The 22,973-nt window shown below is 42.9% G+C and overlaps 1 protein-coding gene across 13 annotated transcripts in view; it reads right to left on the reverse strand.

The window, feature by feature from the left end:
- Positions 1–22,973, reverse strand: part of CARMIL1 (capping protein regulator and myosin 1 linker 1) — a 316,706-nt gene that overhangs the window by 3,148 nt on the left and 290,585 nt on the right. For 5 of the 13 annotated variants that reach the window (XM_060307233.1, XM_030881244.2, XM_060307230.1 and 2 more), the window contains 6 exons: positions 19,153–19,265; positions 13,395–13,830; positions 9,675–9,756; positions 7,731–7,934; positions 6,413–6,553; positions 3,678–3,827 (listed from right to left, as the gene is read on the reverse strand). In XM_060307233.1, the coding sequence (XP_060163216.1) occupies positions 3,678–3,827; positions 6,413–6,553; positions 7,731–7,934; positions 9,675–9,756; positions 13,395–13,830; positions 19,153–19,265 (1,126 nt within the window). The other 8 variants (XM_030881247.2, XM_060307235.1, XM_060307238.1 and 5 more) reach the window with 7 other exon arrangements.

Raw genomic sequence — 22,973 nt, forward strand, 5'->3', positions numbered from 1 at the left:
GGCAAGTTAACAGGCTGGTTTCTGAGTTGGTACCAGTCATGAAAGCAAACATTTTAATTTGTCCGACATAGTCACTGAGAGGAATAATGACATGCTCTTTCTGGGGGACTGTCAAAGCAGTTCACTAGGGTGGTACCATTATCTAAAAATTTATTCTAAAAATATTCACTGTCATTGATTTAACTCTACCAATTGGGAATGTGACAATGAGTCTAGTACCAGGCTGACATTTTCTTTGTATCATAGGTAGGCACCTTTCTTGGATAGGAAAACTGAGGCATGGTGAGATCAAGGAACTAGTTGCACAACTAACTTTGAGTTTGGAAGCCAAAGCACACAGTATTAGTCCAGATCACTAGTGCAGACAACTTTGTAGGGGGAATGTTCTTTGTCAGGCTTGTTTTCCAGCCTTTAGGCAGCATGTGATTAGGATGTTAATTACAATTATATTGAAGTAGGTTCAATATTTCTGAATTTAGACTCTTAGGCAGCCTGCTTTAATGTGTGAATTCTTACATTAAAGAAGTGCAGTAAAACAATCTAATTCTTCTTATACTGTAAAGTGCTGGAGCATCTCTATATATGTGTCTATACACATATTTATTACCGTTCCAGGTACCATTAAAATTATAAAAGATACCTGAGTAAGTAAATAGGCAATGTATTCAACAGACACTCCATGTATATTCATATCCTGTCTACAGTGGCGATAACTGCCCTAGAGAGGCTCAAATGTGAAATCTGTCATTCTTGAAGATGATCTGATTTTGCGTATACATATATATGCTAATTTTAAAGCTTCTGAAATGTGCATATAAATTCAGAATTAGAGATTCATATAAAAATTTGAGCTTTTCTTCATTTTAAGCTCCACTGACCTCCATATTTCCCAGGAGAAAACATTATGATGACCTTAAAATAATACTCAGTAGTCGGCCCTGGTTTCTTAATACTTTCTGGCAAGGGCCCAAAGTGCCAACCACCCATTAAATTTCTTTTGAAGAATTCACGTAGGGGTAGTAGAACCCAGATCTGGTGAAAAATGGGGAACAGAGCACTGGCTTACAGACAATAATATTTGTTGGCTATAGGCTGAATTATGGAAGAAGCAAGTGATATATATAAAAGGAATCTCACAATAAGATGGCCTGTACAAATAGAATACATTACAATGCATACAAAGCCAAAACCAACTATTTTCTTCAAGAAAATAGGACATACACTAATGAAAACATCACAGCTTATGAGTAAACATAGCGAGGAAATGATATGAAATGCATATCACTTGATGCAGTTACAAGTACTTCCAGGAAAAGAAAGTAAGCATTTTACCTGTCACATCAATATTAAAATAGCCACACAATTAAAACATAATAATCATGATAAAAATAGGTAGCATGCTTTGAGAACAATAGCCTCTGTTTCACGCATACATTTAGGAAAATAAGAAAGCTATTTTAGCATAAACAAAGCTGTTCTTAAAGAAAAGTACACACTGTGGTTTAACAGAATTGCTCTGCTGAACGCTATTGGTTAACCAGGAAACTATGCAGAAAGACTGCTACGCAGTTCTCAGGGGTGAAGACAAGTGCTGGGAATCGGCACTAACAAAACAGGATTAAAATATTATACATAAAATTACTTTAATTGAAGCTCCCGTAAAAATTACATTTTTGGTTTCCTGTCCATAGTTCAAGAAATCAAGGCAGCAAAGCAAATCAAGATGGTCCTATTGAATTCCATCAAAATTTGATGCAGCCCATCACAAAGAGGTCATGAAAAAAATCAGAGAGACACAGAAGTTCTCGCCTGTCTAGGATTTGGCTTATCTCTGGCTTCATCTTAGTTTAACTCAAAGCCTCGCTGGCTGATCCGTGTGGTACTGGCAGGCGGGCTCCTCGTCTGTGTGTTGTATAAAGTGCTCTAGTGGCCTCTTGAAGAAGGAACATTACTTTGTATCAAGGGTGCTTTGTTACTAACAAGTGATATGAGTCAACTGATGCAATAGTTCAAATGTAAATTTCCAAAATCTAGAAACATCTATGTAACCTTGGGTGTCCTTATCAAAACTTCTGATTTCATATACTCGAAGAATTAATTCTCTCCAGAAGATAAGTGTCTTAGGTGTTCATTTATGTAATTTTTCTGTGACTTGAAGACAACTGATTTTCTTAGAAAATCTCTTGCAGGGAAAAGAGTTACTGTAATCGTGTGTCTATGAACACACCTACCACAAAGGAAGTACTTTAAAAGTGAAGGACCAAGCTGGTTGGTTTCCTCTAGGGCAAGTGCTGCTCGGCCCAGACAGAATGGTCCATGCGTATCTACAGACTACGGACTTCGCTTTATGTGGTGGGCATGTCCTTAACTCCACCCTTTCATGTGGCTAGTGTGCGCCGGGCCTCCAGGCAAGTCAGAGTACATGGCTCATCCAACAGTACTGGCCAAGAAGGCTGATTCCAAATGCTGTTGCTCGTGGGGGGCTGGTAGATGTTTTCTTTGTGTTTAAATCTGTCGAGGAAAGTCCTCAAAGACAGTAGTTCCTACCTGAGAAATCATAACTCCCTGGGCTACTAAGCTCTAAGGTGGGAGAGGTTTATCATCAATAATCAAGTGCTAAAGCTTGAGAATGGTTTAGCCTTTTAAAATAAAGGGAAATTATCCCTATTATAAGGTCACTTCCAGTGCCCTTCCCTCTTGAGGGATGTAGGGTTATGGCCAGACTGTGTGGCTGTGGGCACTTTATCCTTGGAGCCAAGACACTCATATGTTAACATCATATGTTAACCTCTGATAGTTTTACAGAAAGAAATAAAAGCCGCCTTCTAAGGGAAAAAGTCCCTTAAGGAAATTTCACATACCAGAATTTTATATTCTTTTTCTTTTATGATACTAAAATTTCCTTTAAAAGACTTTTCAAGTCATATTTATAAAAAGTTATTAACCAGGGAGATGATGAATGGTCATAGAAAAGCCATTTCCTCTCTGAATCAGCAGTGCTTGTTCTAAAATTTCCCATTGGAGACGAAAGCTGATTTAAAACCCGTCTCCTTTTTCTCTCCTAGGACTGTCCTCACCTGAAAATAACTTTACAGAATTTACTACAGTGTCAAACGGCAGAGAGAAGTTATTGAGTAACTGCTGTGAAATAGTATAAATTGTTCCTAGAGGTTGAAAAGTTAATTGGTACTTTTCCTTTCTTACTAAAGGGTCATAAAATGTCTGCTAAAAGATCACGTGCATCCTTCCCTAAAAGAGTGTAAGGTAAGGTGTTAGACCAACATTCTCTAAAGGGTAAACTGTGCTACTCTAAGAATTTCTGACCCCATCCCAGTTGAAATCTAAGAGAAGAGTAAAGAGAGAAAGGGAGAGAATAGGAGACATGACCCTGAATATAAAAATAAACCTCCAGGATCACAGAAATTTGAAAGGACAAGTCACCATACTCCAAAGTAACTTGATCCTCCTCATAAGAATTTCTAAATTTAGATTTTTAAGTCAATACTTTTTGCCCCCAATGGAAGGACCATCCCGTTGCCGTTTAGAAAAAAAAAAACCAGTTTATGAATAATCCCTGACCCAGTCCCAGGATAGAAGTTACTCAATTAAAGTTTGTTTTTGTTAGTGCCAGTTCATAAGCTTTGGGACAGTGAGGGATGATAATTGAAGACTCTAACCATTTGTTGGCTGTGACCTCCTGTGCCCAATTGCATTCACTTCCTCTTCTGCAATGGTGGAGTACAGTTTTGAAGGTCTTTTCCCTCTACTGGAAGGCTTGCCACTGTCATGATCTGAATGCCTTTTGTAATAATCTCCTCTTTGCACTACTGAGGAAAAGGGATTCATTTTACCCTTTGTAGTAGCAAATAACATCATGTTGACATTAATATTAAAAAATATTAATCTATAAAACTTAAATATCAGCTTACCCACCCCACTTAAGATTCAAGGAACCTCCAGTGTTGGTCCTGAACAGATATACCATTATCTACAGAATTCAACAGCCAACATTATGGAAATGTCGTGCAAAATGAGGTGAGCGCTGAGTCTGCCCCCCAAAGGTACTAATAAAAAGGCCCCCGCATTACCATTTCGATCCCAAGATGGATTAACGAAAGTCACATTCACTATGGAATAATCCAGAAGAATCACAGCCATTTACCTGTTTCAGAAATGAGTTGGGCACGCTAGTCCAAAGGGAGGCACAGAACAAGGAAATGAAGTAACCAGCATGAATCATGTACAAGAAAATAGGAATGAGCACAGCAGGAACATTTTTCTAAAGAAAAAGAGAGGGCTCACAAGGGCTCTCCTTCCTGGGCCAGCTTAGTGGACAAGCTGAAAAATAAACTGAAATCAAAATATTACCACCTCAGACATGTACAGACCGTGCTCAGACCTCACCTAGATTTTCAGTCCACTTTCAGTAGCTTACAAACCGTGCTCAGACCTCACCTAGATTTTCAGTCCAATTTCAGTATCAAGCGACACCATCAGAATGATCTCGGTGACTAACTTATCCTGGATGCCCGAGGGGAAAGCAGTGGTCTCCCCGGCTCTACAGTCTTTAGCTGGAAAGATGGGGTCGCGAACCATCCATAGTATTTGCTGCTGGGGGGAGTGAGGAAGGGAATCAAACATCTATCCCTGAAGCTATGAAATGTTTGAGAAGCAACTCATTCATTCCTAAGTTCCTGGGGAAAGAACACCTGAATTTTTCAAAGCAGCAACGAGCACACGAGCAGCATCCAGTTTTTCACCCGCTCCGTTAACCAGAGGCTCCATGGTACGTGCTGTTACTCATGAGGCTGGCGGGTGACTCTAGGCCTTGTCTGATCATATAGCCAGGCGTCTTAGAAAACATCATTTTTCAAAAATGTTAAGCAATTATTTCTTGTTCAACCTTCTCCCCCTTTCTTTTTAATCCTTCCATATTTCCAATGGCTTTTTGATGAGGTGAGCATTCCTACTTACCCCTACCACCCCTCCATGCCTCCCTATTTCTCTCCAACAAAATTCTCTCAGGCATTTTCAAAGCTTCCTTATAAGTAAAGATGCAAAGTCAGCAGTGGCAGAAAGAAGGGCGAATGAGGGGTGGGGCTGTGTGCTGTGAGTGGTCCTATCAGGACACTCGCTGGCTCCAGTCCCTCTGACCTGGCACCACCAAAGTTTCCTCTTCCTACACCGAGACTTCCAAAGGCCGTGGCTGTAACACCAAGCCCTGTATTTATCGATTACCCCGTGTGAAATGACTATACGTGTCAGCCATTGTTCATGGCTTTAGTTTCTCTGACAGAAGTGGTCTGTCAGCTTTGGTCAAAAACCCCACCTTTTTAAATGTATAGCCAACAGGTGAGTGAAGCTTGCACCCACCAAGGAAATCTGCAGAATGGAGATGAGAAAGCAGGCTGTGTTCTTTTTCATTCGACTCCCAATTAACAAAGACAGTACTCACAAACGCTTTCTATGAACTTCAACCCAAGACCATCATGAAGAAAAGAAAATGGCCCAAGGGAGGAAGATGTCAGAGCGGTCAAAGAATTCTAAAGCATCAAACAATAAAATAAAACCAAGCAACTCCAAACCACACTGAGAGCTATCTGGACATGGGTGACGATGGCTCTAGAATTTCTTTACAGGTGGGGCTTAGAGATGGCAATTACATTACACTTTATGAAGGACAGAACCCTAAAGGCAACTGTGCATTGAACAGAATGGGAGGAGTGGGGGAAAGACCTGGTGGGGTGCGGAAGACGCCCCGAACACACCTCGCCTCCACTGATACCGACATTTGATCTGATTCTGGGAGATGAGATTCAAGTCCCGGGACTACCTTGTTCTGCTGCCACCTCAGCAAATTAGGAGGAACACACTGGTGCCACGATGCGCTGAGGGCATCCACGCAGATGACACACTTCTGAGAATGAGGCTCATCTGACCTCACGACTGAGCGAGCTCACTAGCCACAGGGTCTCCCAGGCCTGTGCGAGCCGCTCCTGAACCATAGCAACGGTGACTGACAAGGTGACTGACAACCAGGGGGAGCTCTTCTGAGCAGTGATGGGACCTAGAAACCTACAGGTAGCAACCAAATGCGTCACAAAACAATGTGCGTGCACTTCTAACACACTGGGAGTTCAGGAGCATCTAGAGATGATTATTACAAAGATCTTTGGGCTGAGTGTCTCCATTACGCTTTTATTCCCTGTATATGGTCCTTCTTGAAGACCCAGTGTCACCAACAATGTTGAATCAAGTTTCTGAACAAAGTACTGCACTGGTTCCAAAACTTAATCCAAGGGACGCTGAGCTGACCGACAAACTCTAGGATATAAGTTGAGTCCAAGATTAATTCCTTCCGCTTGAAATGACTCTCCTTACGGAGAGCTCACTCAGAGAAAACATGTCTTACCTTCCCGGGAAAACGTCCTGGGACTGGGCTGTGGGCTGCCCTGGCTCTCTCTCTCCTTGTCCGAAGGAACCTTTTTCAGGACAGGCGGAAGAAGAGCGACTTTAGGGGAATCCGGGCTGGATGGAGAGTCTGGGATGTCCTCTACGGAGACACAAAGACATGAATCAACCTGTCTCACAAACTGGATTCCTAAAGCTATAAGCTGGGTTAATCTTTAAAAACAAATGACTAATAATCTTTTTAAAAGCAGCAGAGAATTTTTCTGGCCAAAAACTAGCTTCATAGCTCAGTGAAGTAACAAACAATAGAGAGAAAAATAATGAAAACTTACGAAGAGTTAAAATCTGCAGATGTGAATCTATCTTGCATATAGAATTTCAATTCCAGTGAGCTGGTATTTGAAAATTAGACTGTAAGTGAACTGAATACTCCCTCTGCCTCAAACACAAAGGCTATTTGATTCTCTTAAAATGCGTGATAGTTATAACCCATTGCCTTTACCTGTTGTCAAATCCAGTAAAGTGGTCACCATATGTATATAATATATATTTGCGCTTTCAGGAGTGGAGGTGCACGTACCTACACACACATACTGAGATCAGTAAGAATAACTTAGAATCATGCACTTTGAGAACCAGAAAGGACTGTGGTGAGCACTGTATAACTGGAGAGATTGACCTGCTAAGCTAAAAAGATGGCAAAATAGGTAGGATTAGAACTCTCGGCTCTTAATTCTAAAGGCTGTCCTGTTTCAGTCTAATTGAAAGGATTAACTGCATTGCACTCCTTTCTCTGCTCTATCACCAGCAAAGTAATTCTCAGTTTGGTGTGTGTGTGGGCCGGGCTGTGGTATACACAGACGGTAGGGCTGTGTGCCCATGACATGTTATTTACAAAAACAGCCCCATAGTTTGCCAAGCCCTGTTCTAAACCCTAAATATTTCACAGGCTATGGGATTAAAAACACAGCAACATATGCGTTCCCTATTTGTGGCCCTCATCCTTAAACTGTGGCCTTCTGAAGGGTCGGAGCACCAGGACACAGCTTTCAGAAAGCTACACTGAGCCCTGTGAAGGGGTCAGCACCCCACGAGGCTGCTTTATCCATCCTGCCTCCGAGCCGTAGCCCTGAGCGCAAGGACAGTCCCTGAGTGGGTGACCTCAGCGCTGAATGAAGGCACCCTTCAGCCTTTGTCACTGTGGCAGGTTTCTCACGGCCCCTCCCGCACACACGCCCCCTCCATGTTCACCAGCCGCCCTGGAAACCAGCTGTGGAGGCCCGGTCGTGGTGTCACTTCCTGACCAGCAAAACCCTTACCAGGCCGCGAGGCGGTTCTCGGTTTCTGCGGGATGGTGGGCCGCACCGACAGGCTGGGTTTGGGGGACTGCAGGAGGGGCTTCGGGCTGGTGGGCCTGCTGGAAAGGCTCCGGGACCTGGAGCCCGCCTCCACCTTGAGCTCTGCTTTGGTGTTCTTTTCTGGTGTTCCCAAACCGAAGCGGTTCTCTGGATGCACTTTAGGCACTTTTAAAATGAAAATGGGTACAAAAAGCACTTCACTGTAAAAACTCAAAGGTGAAAAAAACCAGTCCTTTGAAGGTAGAGGTCTGGTGCAAACTGCTATAATGGTTTCTTGTCATTTCTCATCAGATATTTTATTTAATTGAAGTATAGTTGACTTACAATATTATATTAGTTTCATGTGTACAACATAGTGACTCAATACTTTTATAGATTATACTCCATATATAACGTATTATAAAATATTGGCCATATTCCCTGTGCTGTACATGACAGCCCTGTATCTTATCTTGTACCTAGCAGTCTATACCTCTTAATCCCTATCTTGCCCCTCCTCCCACCCATCACCCCACTGGTAACCACTAGTTTCTTTTCTGTATCTGTCATCAAAGATATTTTAGAACAGGAACATGCTATTCTAGCATGTTTTTAGAATCAGAACACCCTGGTGGAAGATAAAAATTCTTGCTAGAAAAGTGGTGAATTTGGTGGTGCTCTTCCGATCACCCCTGACTATTCCAGAGATAAGCCTCATAGTTAATAGGGTACATGTCCATATGAGTGTATAGGGGGAGAGCAGGCCTCAATCCATTTGAAGCCATCAGATCTTCCTTAGATCTGGCACAAGGTACAGGTCTAACCAAGTGCAGGTGCCTCCGTTCTGGAGCACAATCAGTTAGGGGTCTGGCTGCAGGTCCTGGGAGAGGAGCGCTGTGCCGATGCCCAGAACCTCAAGTCTAGTGAGAACCACTCCAGGAGTGTCAGCTCATGCCCCGCCTCCATAGCTTTTGCTGCCTTAATTATCCAGATAAGAGGCAAAAAAGAGCCAGTTGAATATGAGTTTTAGTCCAACTCTTACCTTATGAAGATGCTAAAGCCAAACACAAGAACGTCAAACAGTAAAATGAGGTAATTTCTGCACAATTTACAAGTTACTCGCCAGCGTGCATCTAAAGTATCTTACTCTCTTTCTGCACCTGAAAAGTCCGAGGGTCAAAGGAAATCGGATATTCAGGAATATTCAAGCTGAAAGAAAAGAGCATCCCCTCATGTCAGTTAAAGGGCCTCCTCCCATATACCATGTACGGCCTATTTTTAAATCATCAGTAAAACAGAAACAGATTCATAGATACAGGAAACAAGCAGGTGGATTCTAGAGAAGAAATGGGTAGAGGGATGAGTGAAATTAGGTGAGGGAGATTAAGAGGTCCAAACTTCCAGGGACAAAATAAATGAGTCACAGGGATGAAACGTACAGCATGGGGAATACAGTCAGTGGTTTTGGTATAACTTTGTACAGTGACAGATGGTACTTATCATGGTGATCATTTTGTGATAGAAATATCAAATCACGGTGGTGTGCACCTGGAACTAACACAGTGTTGTAGGTCAATTATACTTCCATAATTAATTAATTTAAAATTCATCAGCCATGATGAACAGAACAAGGAAATGAAGTAACCAGCATGAATAATGTACAAATGCCCACAGTTTAGGAGTTCTTCTCAATGAAGTCTCTTCCCTTTAGGAAACAGGGAAAGGTGCCCTGCCCAGGTGCCAGGCTACTATCGTGGGAGGTGTCGGGCAGGTGAAGGGCTGTGGTCTTTTAGGTGAAAGCTGAGAACATGTAACACAGAGGCCCATCCTTGCTCTCCATCTTTATTTGCCTTCTGTCAATCACATTTGAGGCATGGAATCAGACCGTGTTTTTCTTAAGGGGGTGACGGCAATGGCCTGACTTACCTGCCCCACCTCCATCCAACCGTTCTGTGCTGCTCAAGGCCAGGCTGGAAGAATCCTGGGAGATGGCATCATTTCCAAGTTTCTAAAAAATTCAAGTGCCCCACCCCAAAAGTGCATAGTTTTTTAAAGTGTAAGAAAAAGAACAAAGCAGATAATAACTGGCAACAAATAATGGCTCCTTAACTCTACTGTCATTACACTGACTGTGTCCGACCTCCCCATCTCCCTGAGGCTCTGCTGCTGGGACAAAACCATGAGACATGCTCTGTTCTGTGTTTACAATCAGGGCTCTGGGGTCCAAGGTGCGGCCAGTTCCCTCAGGATGCTCCCCATGGACAGAGGGGCGGGGCCACAGGGAGCCAGTGGGCGTGGTGCCGTCTCTCGTTTTTCTGATTGAACACCTAGGCAGGCTCTGCAGCCCCTGATGCTCCACGTGATGGGGGCACTGATACTCTAATTGTTTCCAGGACCCTCTCCAGATTGGGTTCCACTGATCTAAAAGCAGTGGAAACCTTCCCAACCTCAGTGTACAAAATAGGTAGGAAGGGGCCTGAAATGGGCAGGGTCTTCCCTGCCACTGAGGCAGAAGCACTAGACACACGTCTGTAGTTTAGGAGAGGCAAGTATAAATAGGTCTGAATTAATTTTTTTTAAATCTGCAGGTGGGAAGAGTTTATGATGGCAAAGACAAGGAAGGTGAGATGGCGAGGGAGGAATCAGCCTCTGCTTTATGGGGCAGGAAGTCCACAAGAGCGTGAGGCATTTAGACACAAAAAAGATACGAAAAAACAAAAAAAAAGGCTAGCGTTTGCTCAGTGATACCCGAGAACCCTATTGGCAGAGATGACCCACACCTGCCTCCCGTCTAAAGAAGAAAAAAAGCGGGGCAGGTGGACCAGGAGGCATGAAGATTCCTAAGACAGTTCGAGCTTCGGCCTGCCGGTTCCTGCTCAACTCACGCTTCTGACAAACCTAAAAAGCAAATATCTGCTGCCAGTTCCGAGCTTTAAATTGTTTCCGATGATATAGGAGAGATGATCTCAAACACAGTTGAGATCTGCCTCGTTACAATCTGCCACAGCCGCGCATCCGCCGGGAGTGCCAGCTGTGTCAGGAGGGAGGGGGAGCGTGGCAGGAGTGCCGAGGAATTTCTCAGCGAGCCTATGGAAGTTCCACTTTCACTAGTGGTGGTTACTGAGGTCTCAGAGGAAGTGTGTACACAAGTACCACAGCGAGAACGGCACGTTATTTGACATCATTATGGAAAAGTGACCCCAAGGAAGGGAAGCCCCGTGCCAGGGGCAGCACATGGAGTCCTCTGAGTCCTGACGCAAGTCCGCAGGGCCAGGGGCTAGCCATGAACTGCCAGCCAAAACCAGCAGGGGGCGCTTTACTCCCCCCCCCCCAGCACCCCAAGCCGTCTAGAGGCTGGGCCAAACCGGTCCTCAGATGCAGAGTGCCTGACCTAGCCTTTTATAGCTTCTTAGAAGGCAGGGGCGTGGGTATCCAAGCTCAGATAAAAATGATAAAGTGGAGTATTTAAACAGGGCCAGGAATGAAGAGAAGTTAAATTTGTGCCCTGAGCGCCTTGCTTAAGGAGAAACTGCCTTTTAGGCTCATGCAAGTGCAGGGCTGGCATCTGAGAGTAAGGGCCTCCTTAAATTTTATACCCTGGGCGCCTCACTTGCCTACATTTAAAATCTAATCCTAGGAGTTGTTTTCACTTTTTCCTTCCAGGCTTTCTGAGGTAGTTATAAATCCCCAAAATGCCTGTGCGGAATGAGGATGAAATAACCTGAAGTCAATTGTCTCTGAGTGCAGGCAGCTGACGGGGTGGCCCCAGGAGAAAAGATGTGGCCGCTAAGCTTTCAATACCTGTTACTCTCCTTTGTTAATAAATAATAAACACCATACTTTCATTTTCACTTTCATTTTCTTTCTGTGAAAATATATGTATTTTTTAATAAATACATATATTAAAAGTAAGTAGTGTAAAGAGAATTACTTCAGATGAAAGTGAAGGCTATATATATACATTCACACACATATATATTATATATATATATAATATATATATTTATCATAGTATATTCACTTCTGGTGCTTATGTTGCTAACTTTATAGGGAACACAGTCATGGAATTTTAAGGGAAAATATTCTAAAACTCATTTTCAAAACACGTTCTCATTTTATAGTTCTGATAGAACCCTTGACTGGTTCCAATTTTAAGTACTAAGGATTTTTATTCTTGTTTTAATAGACACTAGATGGTGCTCAAAGATCATTAGTATAAGTCTTGAACAAATTAAACCTTAAGAATTTTGTCACTTGGAGCCGGTTTATCGAATCCAAAGCACCTGGAAAAAAACCCTCCAACACTTCTCATCTTTCTACCAAAAGGCTGCTATTCATCAATGGAAACAGTGATAAAAATAAAACGCTCATTAGTGAGAACAGCACATCCCTTGTTGTAAGGAAAGTCTATGAAACAGATTAAAATGTAAACATTTCCTTGGGTGTGTGACTCACCAATGATGTGGTCACAGTGTTCAGAATTCTGACCAGTGAGGCCACAACACGCCTCCCATGTTAACAGAGTGTAGTTTCAGCCCCTCAGCTCTTCTCTGTGGGCCAATGAGTGAGTGAGGAGGGATGTGTAACTAGAAAATTGCTAGATAACGATGGTGCTGGCGGAAGAACTACGGTGAACAGCTGTAAAATCATGCGGGGTGCAGGATTTAATGAAAAAATAATCAGTTGTTTAGAAGTAATATAAAACAGCCCTGCATGTCCTGGTAAACAGTTAACCATTTACTTTCTGAAAATCAAGGGTTCATTGGGATGAACTATTTCATTCTGGTTCAAATAAAAATCGATGTGCAATTTTCCCTTCATTGGAGAACCCAGTTTTACAAACATAAAAGAGCTCAGGATAGTGCACAGAAACCAAAACCTGGGTTAAACATATTAATCTCTGTGATCACAATAAGGATACAATCCTCAAGTAGCTGCAGGAAAAAATAGAGGTAAAAGGAGAAAAAAAAATACGCAACTTATATTTTAAACAGTTCAAAAGTAAGTAATGCATTAAGTCAGATTTTGGGGGGACTCAGCAATTTTTAAATGATAAAGTGCTTCTTCATAGCAATAGACAACATATCTCAATGGTCAAGTATTCAATTAATTCTAACAGAATACTTTGACTTTTAAACCTGGAATTTAGCAAGGAGCTTTCAGGTTTGGAAAAGGACATAAATTCTGAAATAACTGAAAAACAGATCTCCCTTGATATAACTAGAATCTGGTTTCAATAATTTTATTTGCTTCTGTCAGCTCTCCTATCTCCGATCACGCTCAGGTCTCCGTTTGGATTCAACAGACAGTCTTCCCCAAAAGTGGGGCATGTCCCTGGCACAGCTGTCACATGTTTCTATGACACGCACAGGAGCACCTGAGCAGGTGAGACAAGCCCCGTGGACCTTCAGCCACTGCCTGACCTTCCCAGGCTGAGGCTCTCCGGGAGACCGTGACTCTCATGCCAGCGGGAAAACATGGGAAGACCAGGCCCTCTGATCTGTGTTCCGGGTTCTTTAGGAAAAAGGCGTGTTTTCGGATTTTTATTTAACCCACAGGTTATTTTTCTGTACCTGTCTTGCCCATAAAAACCGAGTGGAGAGAAAAACGACAAAGGCAACCAAGTCAAAACAGACCCTCCCTTACCTTCAGTGAGCAAGCAGCCTTGGCTTTCATCTCCTGCTTGGCCTTCATCTCTGCCAGCAGCCCGCTGCCCATCACTTGGACCCTGTACCTTCGCCCTCCTTGGGGGCTGCCCTTGCTCTCACTCCGGTCCACCTTCCCCACGTCTTCCCCTTGACTTTCTTCTAGGGAATCAGGTGTTTTGATCTCCTCTACCCGATCAGCACTGCCATTGTGCTCGGCTGGCTTCGTGTCCTTCCTGGGGGTGTCCACAGCTGGACTTCTGACTCCTGCCTTTGGAGAGGAGAGTTCTTCTGTCATCAAGACCGTTGGTGACCGCTCAGGTTTGGTCCGGGGTTTGATTAAGTTGAGAAAGCCACTTTTCCGAAAGTCTCGCTTTTTCTTCTCGTCTCCTCCTTCACTAAGCTCATGGGACTCTGAGCCTCTTGCTGACCCTCTCCTGTGATTCAAAAGAACAAATCCTGTTGGGTTTACTGTAATTAACGCTCCAGCAAGAATCAGTCAAAACAGAAACAGGGAGATCGCTGCTTACACGGCAACCGTTCTGAAGCATTTAAAGAAAAGCTGACTTTGGAAATAGGAACGTTGGATATCATCATATCCACACAAATCGACAATGGGAATCTGATGTGACTGGGAGGACTGAGAGCGGAGTGGAGTTTATGTTTAAATGCTCCAGAGAGCTTCCAGAAAGGGTGGCTCCACCCAAGACACAGGTGGGTGACGGACTGCCTTATTTAATTTGGCAGGCACTGGAAGGGCCAGATTTCCCCTTAAGCCCCTAAAATCCTTCCCTGGTCATTAGATAACATCTGAAATCCCGCCCTAAGTGCTCAAACCAAGATCCGGATCCCTGCTTAAATGTAATACCACTGCAAGAGGCAACAACATGAAAAAGCGGACAGTAAGCTTTGGTAGAGGTTTGTCAGGAAATGGATGGGGAGAAAGTGTAAATGATGTAGGTTGAGTGGGAGGTATCATCACTGCCTTTCACTTAAAGCTGGAAGGATGAATACCCGTTTAGCTCCTTGAGTCCCCAGGAAAATCCCAGTAAGGAATTGAAAAAAAAAAAAAGAAGAAGGCATAAGCCCCAGGGGGGAGAAAAGGCAAAAGCAACAGTTCGGAAGCCACCATAGTTAGGAGTGAAAACTGACTTAATCTGGGAAAGCTGACCTCTAAAGCATTAGTAGGGGAGGCCCTGAAGCAAACGGATTTCAGGGGAAGGGGAGCAGAATGTGCCACCCCGACATATGCCTCTTTGGCACAGGATTATTTGAGGCTGATTATTTTTAAGGAACAGCAGACACAGGAGAAGCTCTGAAAACAGAGTAGTTACCTTTCTGTAAGAGAAATTTACATTTCTAAGGAAAATCTCCATTTGTAAGGGTGTATTCCTTTCAGTACCAGGAAAAATAGAATCACTAAATCCCTAGAAATGTATCAATGGAGAAGGCAGGGACTTAAACCTGCATAACGACCTTACCCTTGTTTATCTGGTTCAGGATAACCTCCCCAAACTGTCCCCAACCTCATCTTCTGTCTTTAGCTGAAGATGGTATTTAAGGTGGTAGTGTGGGCCATTTCAGGGAATTATTGTTTCCCTTGGGATCTCCCATGTATTCAGGGGGTATACATGTTAATAAACTCCATGAAACAAGAATAATAGAAAAATGTGACAGCATAAGTGGAAGACTCAAGGTTGGAAGATAAGACTGAGGAAATCGCACAGAAAGTTGATGGGGGGAGGCTAAGAAAAAGAATGAAGAAATAGAAGAGAAACAGTTTAAAAAAAAAACAAAACTAGTGGATTAATAGAGGAAACAATAATGGGAGTTTAAGAAAAAGAATATAGAGAAAAAGCAAAGAAATTTATATATATATATATTTTTTGTTTGTTTGTTTGTTTGTTTGTTTTGTGGTACGTGGGCCTCTCACTGTTGTGGCCTCTCCTGTTGCAGAGCACAGGCTCCAGACGCGCAGGCTCAGCAGCCATGGCTCACGGGCCCAGCCGCTCCGCAGCATGTGGGATCTTCCCGGACCAGGGCACGAACCCGTGTCCCCTGCATCGGCAGGTGGACTCTCAACCACTGCGCCACCAGGGAAGCCCAAAAGCAAAGAAATTTAAAAGAAATAATTCACGAAAAACTCCAGAACCGAAGAATATAAATTCCCAGATTGAAATGGCTCATTAGTGTCTAGCAAATGGGTTTCAACAAAACAAAATCAAAAAACCCACACAGAGGATATCATCATAAAATGTCAATATACCAAGAGCAGAAAGAAGATCCTAAATGCTTCCTGAGAAGAGGAAAAAAAGAACAAGCCACAAAGGATCAGGACTCAAAATGACACTGGATTCTTAGAGCAACTAGAAGCTTGAGGATACTGGGACCAGGTTTTCAAAATTCTAAAGAAAAATGGATTCCAATCTAGAGTTCTATACCTAGTCACACTATTAAGCAAAATGCAAGACATCTGCATTTCAGAAACTCACTTCCCGTGCTTCCTTTCTCAGCAAGCAAACCGAGGAGGTGCTGCACCAGAAAGAGAGTGAAGTAATAAGGAAGACGACGACCGGGCCAAAGGAAACAGGAAAGACACAGGAATGAGCGAGGGGAGGCCCCCAGCAGACAGCAAAGGGACATCCCAGGAGGACAGCAGGGGACGAGGCCTACAGGTCACCCTGGGGCGATCAGAGAGCAGTGAAGGATGTGCCCAGGAAGATGAAACTGAGAAGACTTGGGGAAATTTCTACCTCTACTGGAGACTTAGGAGATATGTCAGAGATAGGAATACAGAAAACTAAGCAAATGCAAAAGGAGACAATTGTTAACTCCAGGGAAAACAAAAAGTTGTATAGCAGATGAACCTATTTGCAAAGCAGAAACAGAGACACAGACGTAGAGAACAAACGTATGGACACCATGGAGGTTGGGGGGGATGAATTGGGAGATTGGGATTGACACATAAGCACACTACTATGTATAAAATAGATAACTAATGAGAACCTATGTCTAGCACAGGGAACTCTACTCAGTGCTCTGTGGTGACCTAAATGGGAAGGAAACCCAAAAAGGAGGGGATATATGTATACGTATAGCTGATTCACTCTGCTGTACACAACATTGTAGAGCAACTATACCCCAATAAAAATTTTAAAAAGAGTTGTATAGGAAAGGAAATGTAATCATACCATACTGTATAACTTAGCTGTGAATATTTACATGCTTATAATGAAGTAAACATTAAACACTGATGTAACCAACAGTTACGACATAACTAAATAAGATGGCAGGAAGAGGAAGTGTGTGTGTGTGTGTGTGTGTGAGTTTGCCTGCATGCGTTTGGTGGACAGAAGGGTCAGACTGTATAAGAGCTAAAGTATCATCCTCTATATAGTAAGAAGCCACCAGTTATGGTTACTATTTAAAACTGAAAAATAAGAAATAGCAACAACAACAAAAAAGAAATATGGAAGCAAAATCAAAGTAAACGGCTAAAGGAACAGGAATTAATTGCCCTGGGGAATAGGGAAAGAAACAGCCCCCCGCCTTTATTTGTTAATAAAAAGCCTTGAAGAACACCTGACATTTTAAACTATGAGGAGCACGTGTGCAACTTTGACTTTCAAACTTCCTTCATACAACTTGATGGTCTGACCTGCACCTAGACCTCTACGTAACAAACTGACAATGATCTGGTTTTATATAACAAAATAAAACAAATCACAACTTTTAGTAGATTCCATCATTATTTGACAAAAATTGATGTACGTAGTTCTATGTGTGCAATTGGACATGAAGAGGATCCTCCTAGAGCAGTATCTTTGTAGAAAGTGGGTTTTACACCTTATAAAGTCTGCCCAACTTTCATTCACAGCCTATTAAAGAAGGAGGCAGCTTTAAGGGCAGAGGACATCACACTGGCGGTGACACCACAGATGATCTAGATCTAACGCGCACAGATCTCTCCACTAACTCAATTTCCAAAGTTTGGGAAGAGGAGAGCCTACAATTTTATCTGTTTATACAGATACAGGCCAAAGACTGTCTTCATTCATTAAACCAATAGTGACTGAGGGCAGGTGATACATTATGGGCTGTGTCAGACACTGAAGTTATAATGAACAGTAAGACTCAGGCATTGTTTGTGAAGAACAGCATCCTTTGGGAAGAAAAGACTTGAAAGCCAGTCATCAAGAAGGATTTTCCCGTTTGGCTCAGTTTATGCTGGTATTGCTTGAATCTTTTGTGCTGAGAATATGTCCATCTATTCCCCACGCTGTAAAAAAATTAAAAACCAAACAAACTCTGGAAGGATTCTGTTGCCCTAACGGATGTGTGCAGAGGATGAAAAAAAAAGGGGGGGCAGAGTTGATTCAGCACTAGAGAAAGAGCAATTAATTTGGGGGGTTGGGGGTGGGAGGTGGGGGAGGAATAGTCAAGGCTTTCCCCTGACTAGAATAAATAACATTTATTTTGAATAAATGACATTTACATTGGATCTTGAAGGAGAGGAGAATAGAATTTTCCCTAGTATGCCAAGCTTCAAATGTCAAAGAGGACAAATGATTGGGTTCTAAAGCTTATAACATTAGGTAAGTTATACTGGTATGGACACAAAAATTTAACTTATTCCCACCTCACCATCCTGCTAAGGCAAGATAAGGCACATCAATCTATAGAACGGACTAGCTTCTTCCTTCCCGGTGCCTGGCCTGTTCCCCCTCAGCTTATCAGGATGGTTCAATTCGTTCTTGAATTTGATATCTCAAGGTGAAGAACACTTCACAGACACAAATCCATATTCAGAGTGTACTTGGGGATGGATCTGCATATAGTTGGGGATTAAGTAACTTGGTACAAGTCATGCTTAAAGGCTGGAGTGTTTCAAGTTAAGCTCTTCATAAAAGTACTACTGAGTTGTCTTCTAAGGAAACTCCATGTTGTTAATAAGAAAATACAGAGGAAACTTTTTAGAGGCTAACTCTGAAGGCTCTTCACTAATTCTGTTGTCATTCTGACACTGTCTGTTAAAGCTTTGCCATTTAGCAATGATATAGGCCCCCAGATACATCAAATTATGAACGTGAGGAATTTTTAAATACAGCTGACCCTTGAACAACGAGGGGGTTAATTCACATATAACTTAGAGTAGGTCCTCAGTATCCGAGTTTGTCCACATCCACAGATCAACCAACCACAGCCTGTGCAGTACTTAGTATTTACTGCCGAAAAAAGTCCACAAGTAAGTGGACCCGTGCTGTTTAAACCCGCGTTGTTCAAGGGTCCACTGTAAGTAATTTCAGCCTGCCAATGCCCACTGTCCTAGATATACCCAGGTGAATGTGATGATGCCCTAAAAAAAAATACCTTGGGGAGGTACATTCTGTGGTCTGATTTAGAAGAGTACAGTGGTCCTTCAACTTGAGCGTGCCTCAGTACACCCTGGAGGGCTTATTAAAACACTGGCTGCTGGGCCCCACCTCTAGCTTCTGATTCAGTAGGTCTGGGGTAGAGGTTTGAGAATTTGCATTTCTAATAAGTTCCCAGTTGATAGTGATGTTGCTGGCCTGAAGATCACATTTGCAAACCACCAGAACAGTAAATCCCCTGCAAAATGTACTTATATGAAATGTACATGAAATACATTTCATACTTACATGAAATAAGAGCCTTAGTACATACTAAGTTTACTTGTAATTGTTAGTAATTTAAATATGAATTAAATCGTATGATTAGTGAAATGACTCTGAACTCACTTGGAATCCATTTTGGTCACCTTCTTGGTGAAAAATTCATCTACACCTTCATCCACTCTCCCCATAAGACCATTCTGTTCACCATCTTGGGAGACTAGGCTGGTAGCACAGCCCTGCAAACCAAACAGGTGTGATATTAATTTACATTCAACTTAATTCGGCAAACATGTATTGCTAGATTCAAGGCACTGTGATAAAGGCCATGGGAAGGACAAGACTGACTGACATAGGGCCCTTATATTCTACTGGAATAGAAGTCACATTACAACTGTAACAAGGGTAGGAAGAAACAAAAGTGAGAAATGCACTAGAAACACAAAGCCTGCTGGAGGATTAAGTCTGACTGCTGTCTCAGAAGCAGCTTGGAACCTAGCAGGCTATGAAGAGTCATGTGTTCCTGAAGCAGAGGAAGGCATTGCGGGCATATTGGTAAGGGAAGAGAGAATGCGTGAGAAAATGATACACACACTAAGTTTTGAAAACAGTAATAACTCCCGTGGCCGGGGCCTGAGGTTTAGGGATAGAGTTAACTGCTGAGTATTAACCCTAGCAGATACTAAAAATGGCCACTCCAAACACCCCACCACCACCACCTGCTTTCTTGCTTGCTGGAAGAACCCTGATTTCAAGATGGAATACTTATCTGAACAAGTCAAATACATTAATCTCCTTGTCTGTGACTGGTAGGCATGGGCATGTGATACAGTTCTGGCCAGTGAGTTACAAGGGGGCTCATGGGCAGGTTTTCCTGCAGAGGAAGGGATGCATTTTTTTCTGCATGGTTGTGGGAGAGAGGATGTGATGTCTGAGTTCAAGAGGAAGCAAACCTGAGGACAAAATCCACCATGCTGAGGATGAAAGAGCAGAACAGTGGAAACCACCTGGGTGCTTATGCTGTGAATAAACCAGTCCTGGATCCTGAGACTTGTGGATTTCTTGTTAAGTAAGAAAATAAGTATTTCTCATGATTTACGTCATTTTTAGTTCAGTATCTCTCATTATCTCTAATTGAATGAATACTTCCCAACTAATAATACAAGGACTGACAGTGAACAACCTTGAATCCTATGCTAAAAAGTGCGGAATTTACTTTGTAGGTGAGAGGGAGCCTCAAAGAAATGCCATGACTTAACCTGTATTTTGGTCAGATGATTCTGGGGCAGCATGAAGGATATACTGGAGAAGCCAGGGATTATAACTAGGGAAATCTGTTCAGGAACACAAACGAAAGACTTCTGTGATTGTTTGGTCTAATCAGGAGGAGATGAGGGACTAAGTACTAGTGAAATGAGAAGAGAAAGAAAGACGTTGCCTAAGATGAGGTTGAAGTTTCCAGGCTGGGTGAATGGGAGCATCATTCTAGGGAACATAGTTCAAAGATTCAACTTTGGGAAGAAGATGATGAGTCCAGTTTCAGGCAGTGTTATCTGAGGTGCTGTGGAAATCCAGGGGCAGGTGTCGAAAGCTTGAGTCTCAGCACAGAAGCTGGTGAGAAGGTATATGGAAATTATTCACCAATCCAGCATTTCTCTTTGAATGGACAACTCATAGTGAACTCAGTAACATGCTTGGTTTGTGTCTGCAATAGTGTATTAATATTTCACACAGATAGGTTGTGGGCCATTGAGAAAGGACATGTATCTTGCCCATTCTGTTGGGCAGAGGACAAGTTCCCATGTGGTTGCGATATCTGAGCAGGTTGTCTTGCCACAGAGCGGTGGGAAAGTTCCTTCCTGTAATCTTGATTTGCAAGTCTCAAGTTGCCTCTGGGGGTACCTGGCTCTTGTCTGCACAGGCACTGTTTAAAGAAAAGACCCATCATTTGCTTTAAACAATCATTCACTGGCAACCTCCCTTATAAAAATGAGCTGTGTGTTTGAGTTCACATTTGTGAAATGCTGAAAAGTGAGCAGACAATAGGTAATAGACCAAGAGCCCTGTGAAATGTGAATAATGAAAACAATGAGACCTCTCATCTGATTGGCGCTTTATAGTGGAGCAAGGCTTTCTTGTGAATTGCAAGAGAGCAGAGAATCAGCCACGTTTGAGAATTCAGTTATGGAGAGAAAGCAGTTCACTGAACAACTGCTGTTTAAATTACAAAAGACAAAGTAGGGGGAAGGGTGAGCTGTGACAAAGCGAGAGAGAGGCATGGACATATATACACTATCAAACGTAAGGTAGATAGCTAGTGGGAAGCAGCCGCATAGCACAGGGAGATCAGCTCGGTGCTTTGTGACCACCTAGAGGGGTGGGATAGGGAGGGTGGGAGGGAGATGCAAGAGGGAAGAGATATGGGAACATATGTATATGTATAACTGATTCACTTCGTTATAAAGCAGAAACTAACACACCACTGTAAAGCAATTATACCCCAATAAAGATGTTAAAAAAAAAAAAAAGACAAAGTAGCACAGAACTTGCTTGGATTGTCATTTTTCCTTTTGTAAAAGAATGGAATCTCTACAGTAATAACAGCTCCCTAAGTTTGTACAGTGCTCGATCGTTTACTATTTCATCTTCACACCTACCCCTTGAACTGCAAAGGAAAGATAGCGTTATCCTAGGTTTTGGTTAGTAGATCAAACCTTGGCTCAGAGGGTGAGGGGTGCCCACACAGGTCACCTGACTGATGGATGAGAAGGATGTGACCCCAGGACACGTGGTCCTAACACGGGGCTTCCTTCCAGGGCACCCTCGCTTGCCCTCAGAGGCTGCCTCTCAAATTCCTCTTCCCATTTTGAGGGGGAAAAAAAAGTTTACTAGTATAATTTCTCCTTTCAGCCCTTTTCTTTTTTGCCTGCTTTGAAACAATTCACAGCTAGCATAAAAGTTCTCTGGGGACATGAAGAACAATCAACGGATTTCAGAGACGGAGGCACAAAGGGCTCAACAAAGCAATCTGGTTTCCTGTCCTGTAGGACAGGCCAGTTTTTAGGGCTGGACAGGACCTTAGAGACCCCACCCACCACCCCGGGCCCAACCCTGTCATTTTAGAGATAAAGAGACTGGGAGTAGAGAGATTAAGAGAAGTCCAGGATCACTGGGAGACCTTGAGCGAGATGCAGCTTAAAATGCATCTGTTAAAAGCAAGAGGCGTCAGCACCCTGTAAGAAGAGCAGCAGAGAAGCTGAAGACTAAAATGACATGCGGTTTGGCAGGAGAGTTCAAAGACAAACACACATGCTGTTTCAGGTCAATATCCAGCAAAAGGAAAGGAAAGGACATACAGACATTGGAAGTTCTCACAATTCCATTTGATTTGGGTCTTTAATGTCAAGGAGAATAAATTTCAGACTAAAAAGGGGAGCGGAGCTATTGGAAAGGGAGAGCAGAAACCTTAGCCCTGAGCTAGTTGGAACCAACTGCACCTGTGCTCAGAGGCAGGCTTTTGCAAATAAAATCAGAAATCGCTGCTGTTGGTATCTGAGAAATAAAGAAGGTAGATTTCACACCTCTGGTGTATAAGTAAATGCTAATAGAATAATTTGTGAATGCTTAGAAGATAAGCCAGTGATTATGAAGACTAAAGACAATCAGACCACCCTCGTTCTCCTCTTCCTGGATTATTAAGATGAATGCACCGGGGCAGCACTGTAGGGGGTGCACCTGGATTTTGACAAGGCAGCTGCCAAATCTCTCATGTCTCCACCGGCGGGGGGAGGGGGGGGGGGCCGGGGGCGAGAGCTGGGCAGGAAGGAAGGACAATTAGGTGCATTAGGGACTCAGCAAAAGAAACCCGAAGAGTGCTAATTAGTGAGTTGAATAATCTTGAAATTTTATATGCATACATTAGACAGTAAGAAACATGGAAAATTAAG

The sequence above is a fragment of the Globicephala melas genome, chromosome 11 (assembly GCF_963455315.2).
Source record: "Globicephala melas chromosome 11, mGloMel1.2, whole genome shotgun sequence".
In the NCBI taxonomy this organism is placed as follows: domain Eukaryota; kingdom Metazoa; phylum Chordata; class Mammalia; order Artiodactyla; family Delphinidae; genus Globicephala; species Globicephala melas.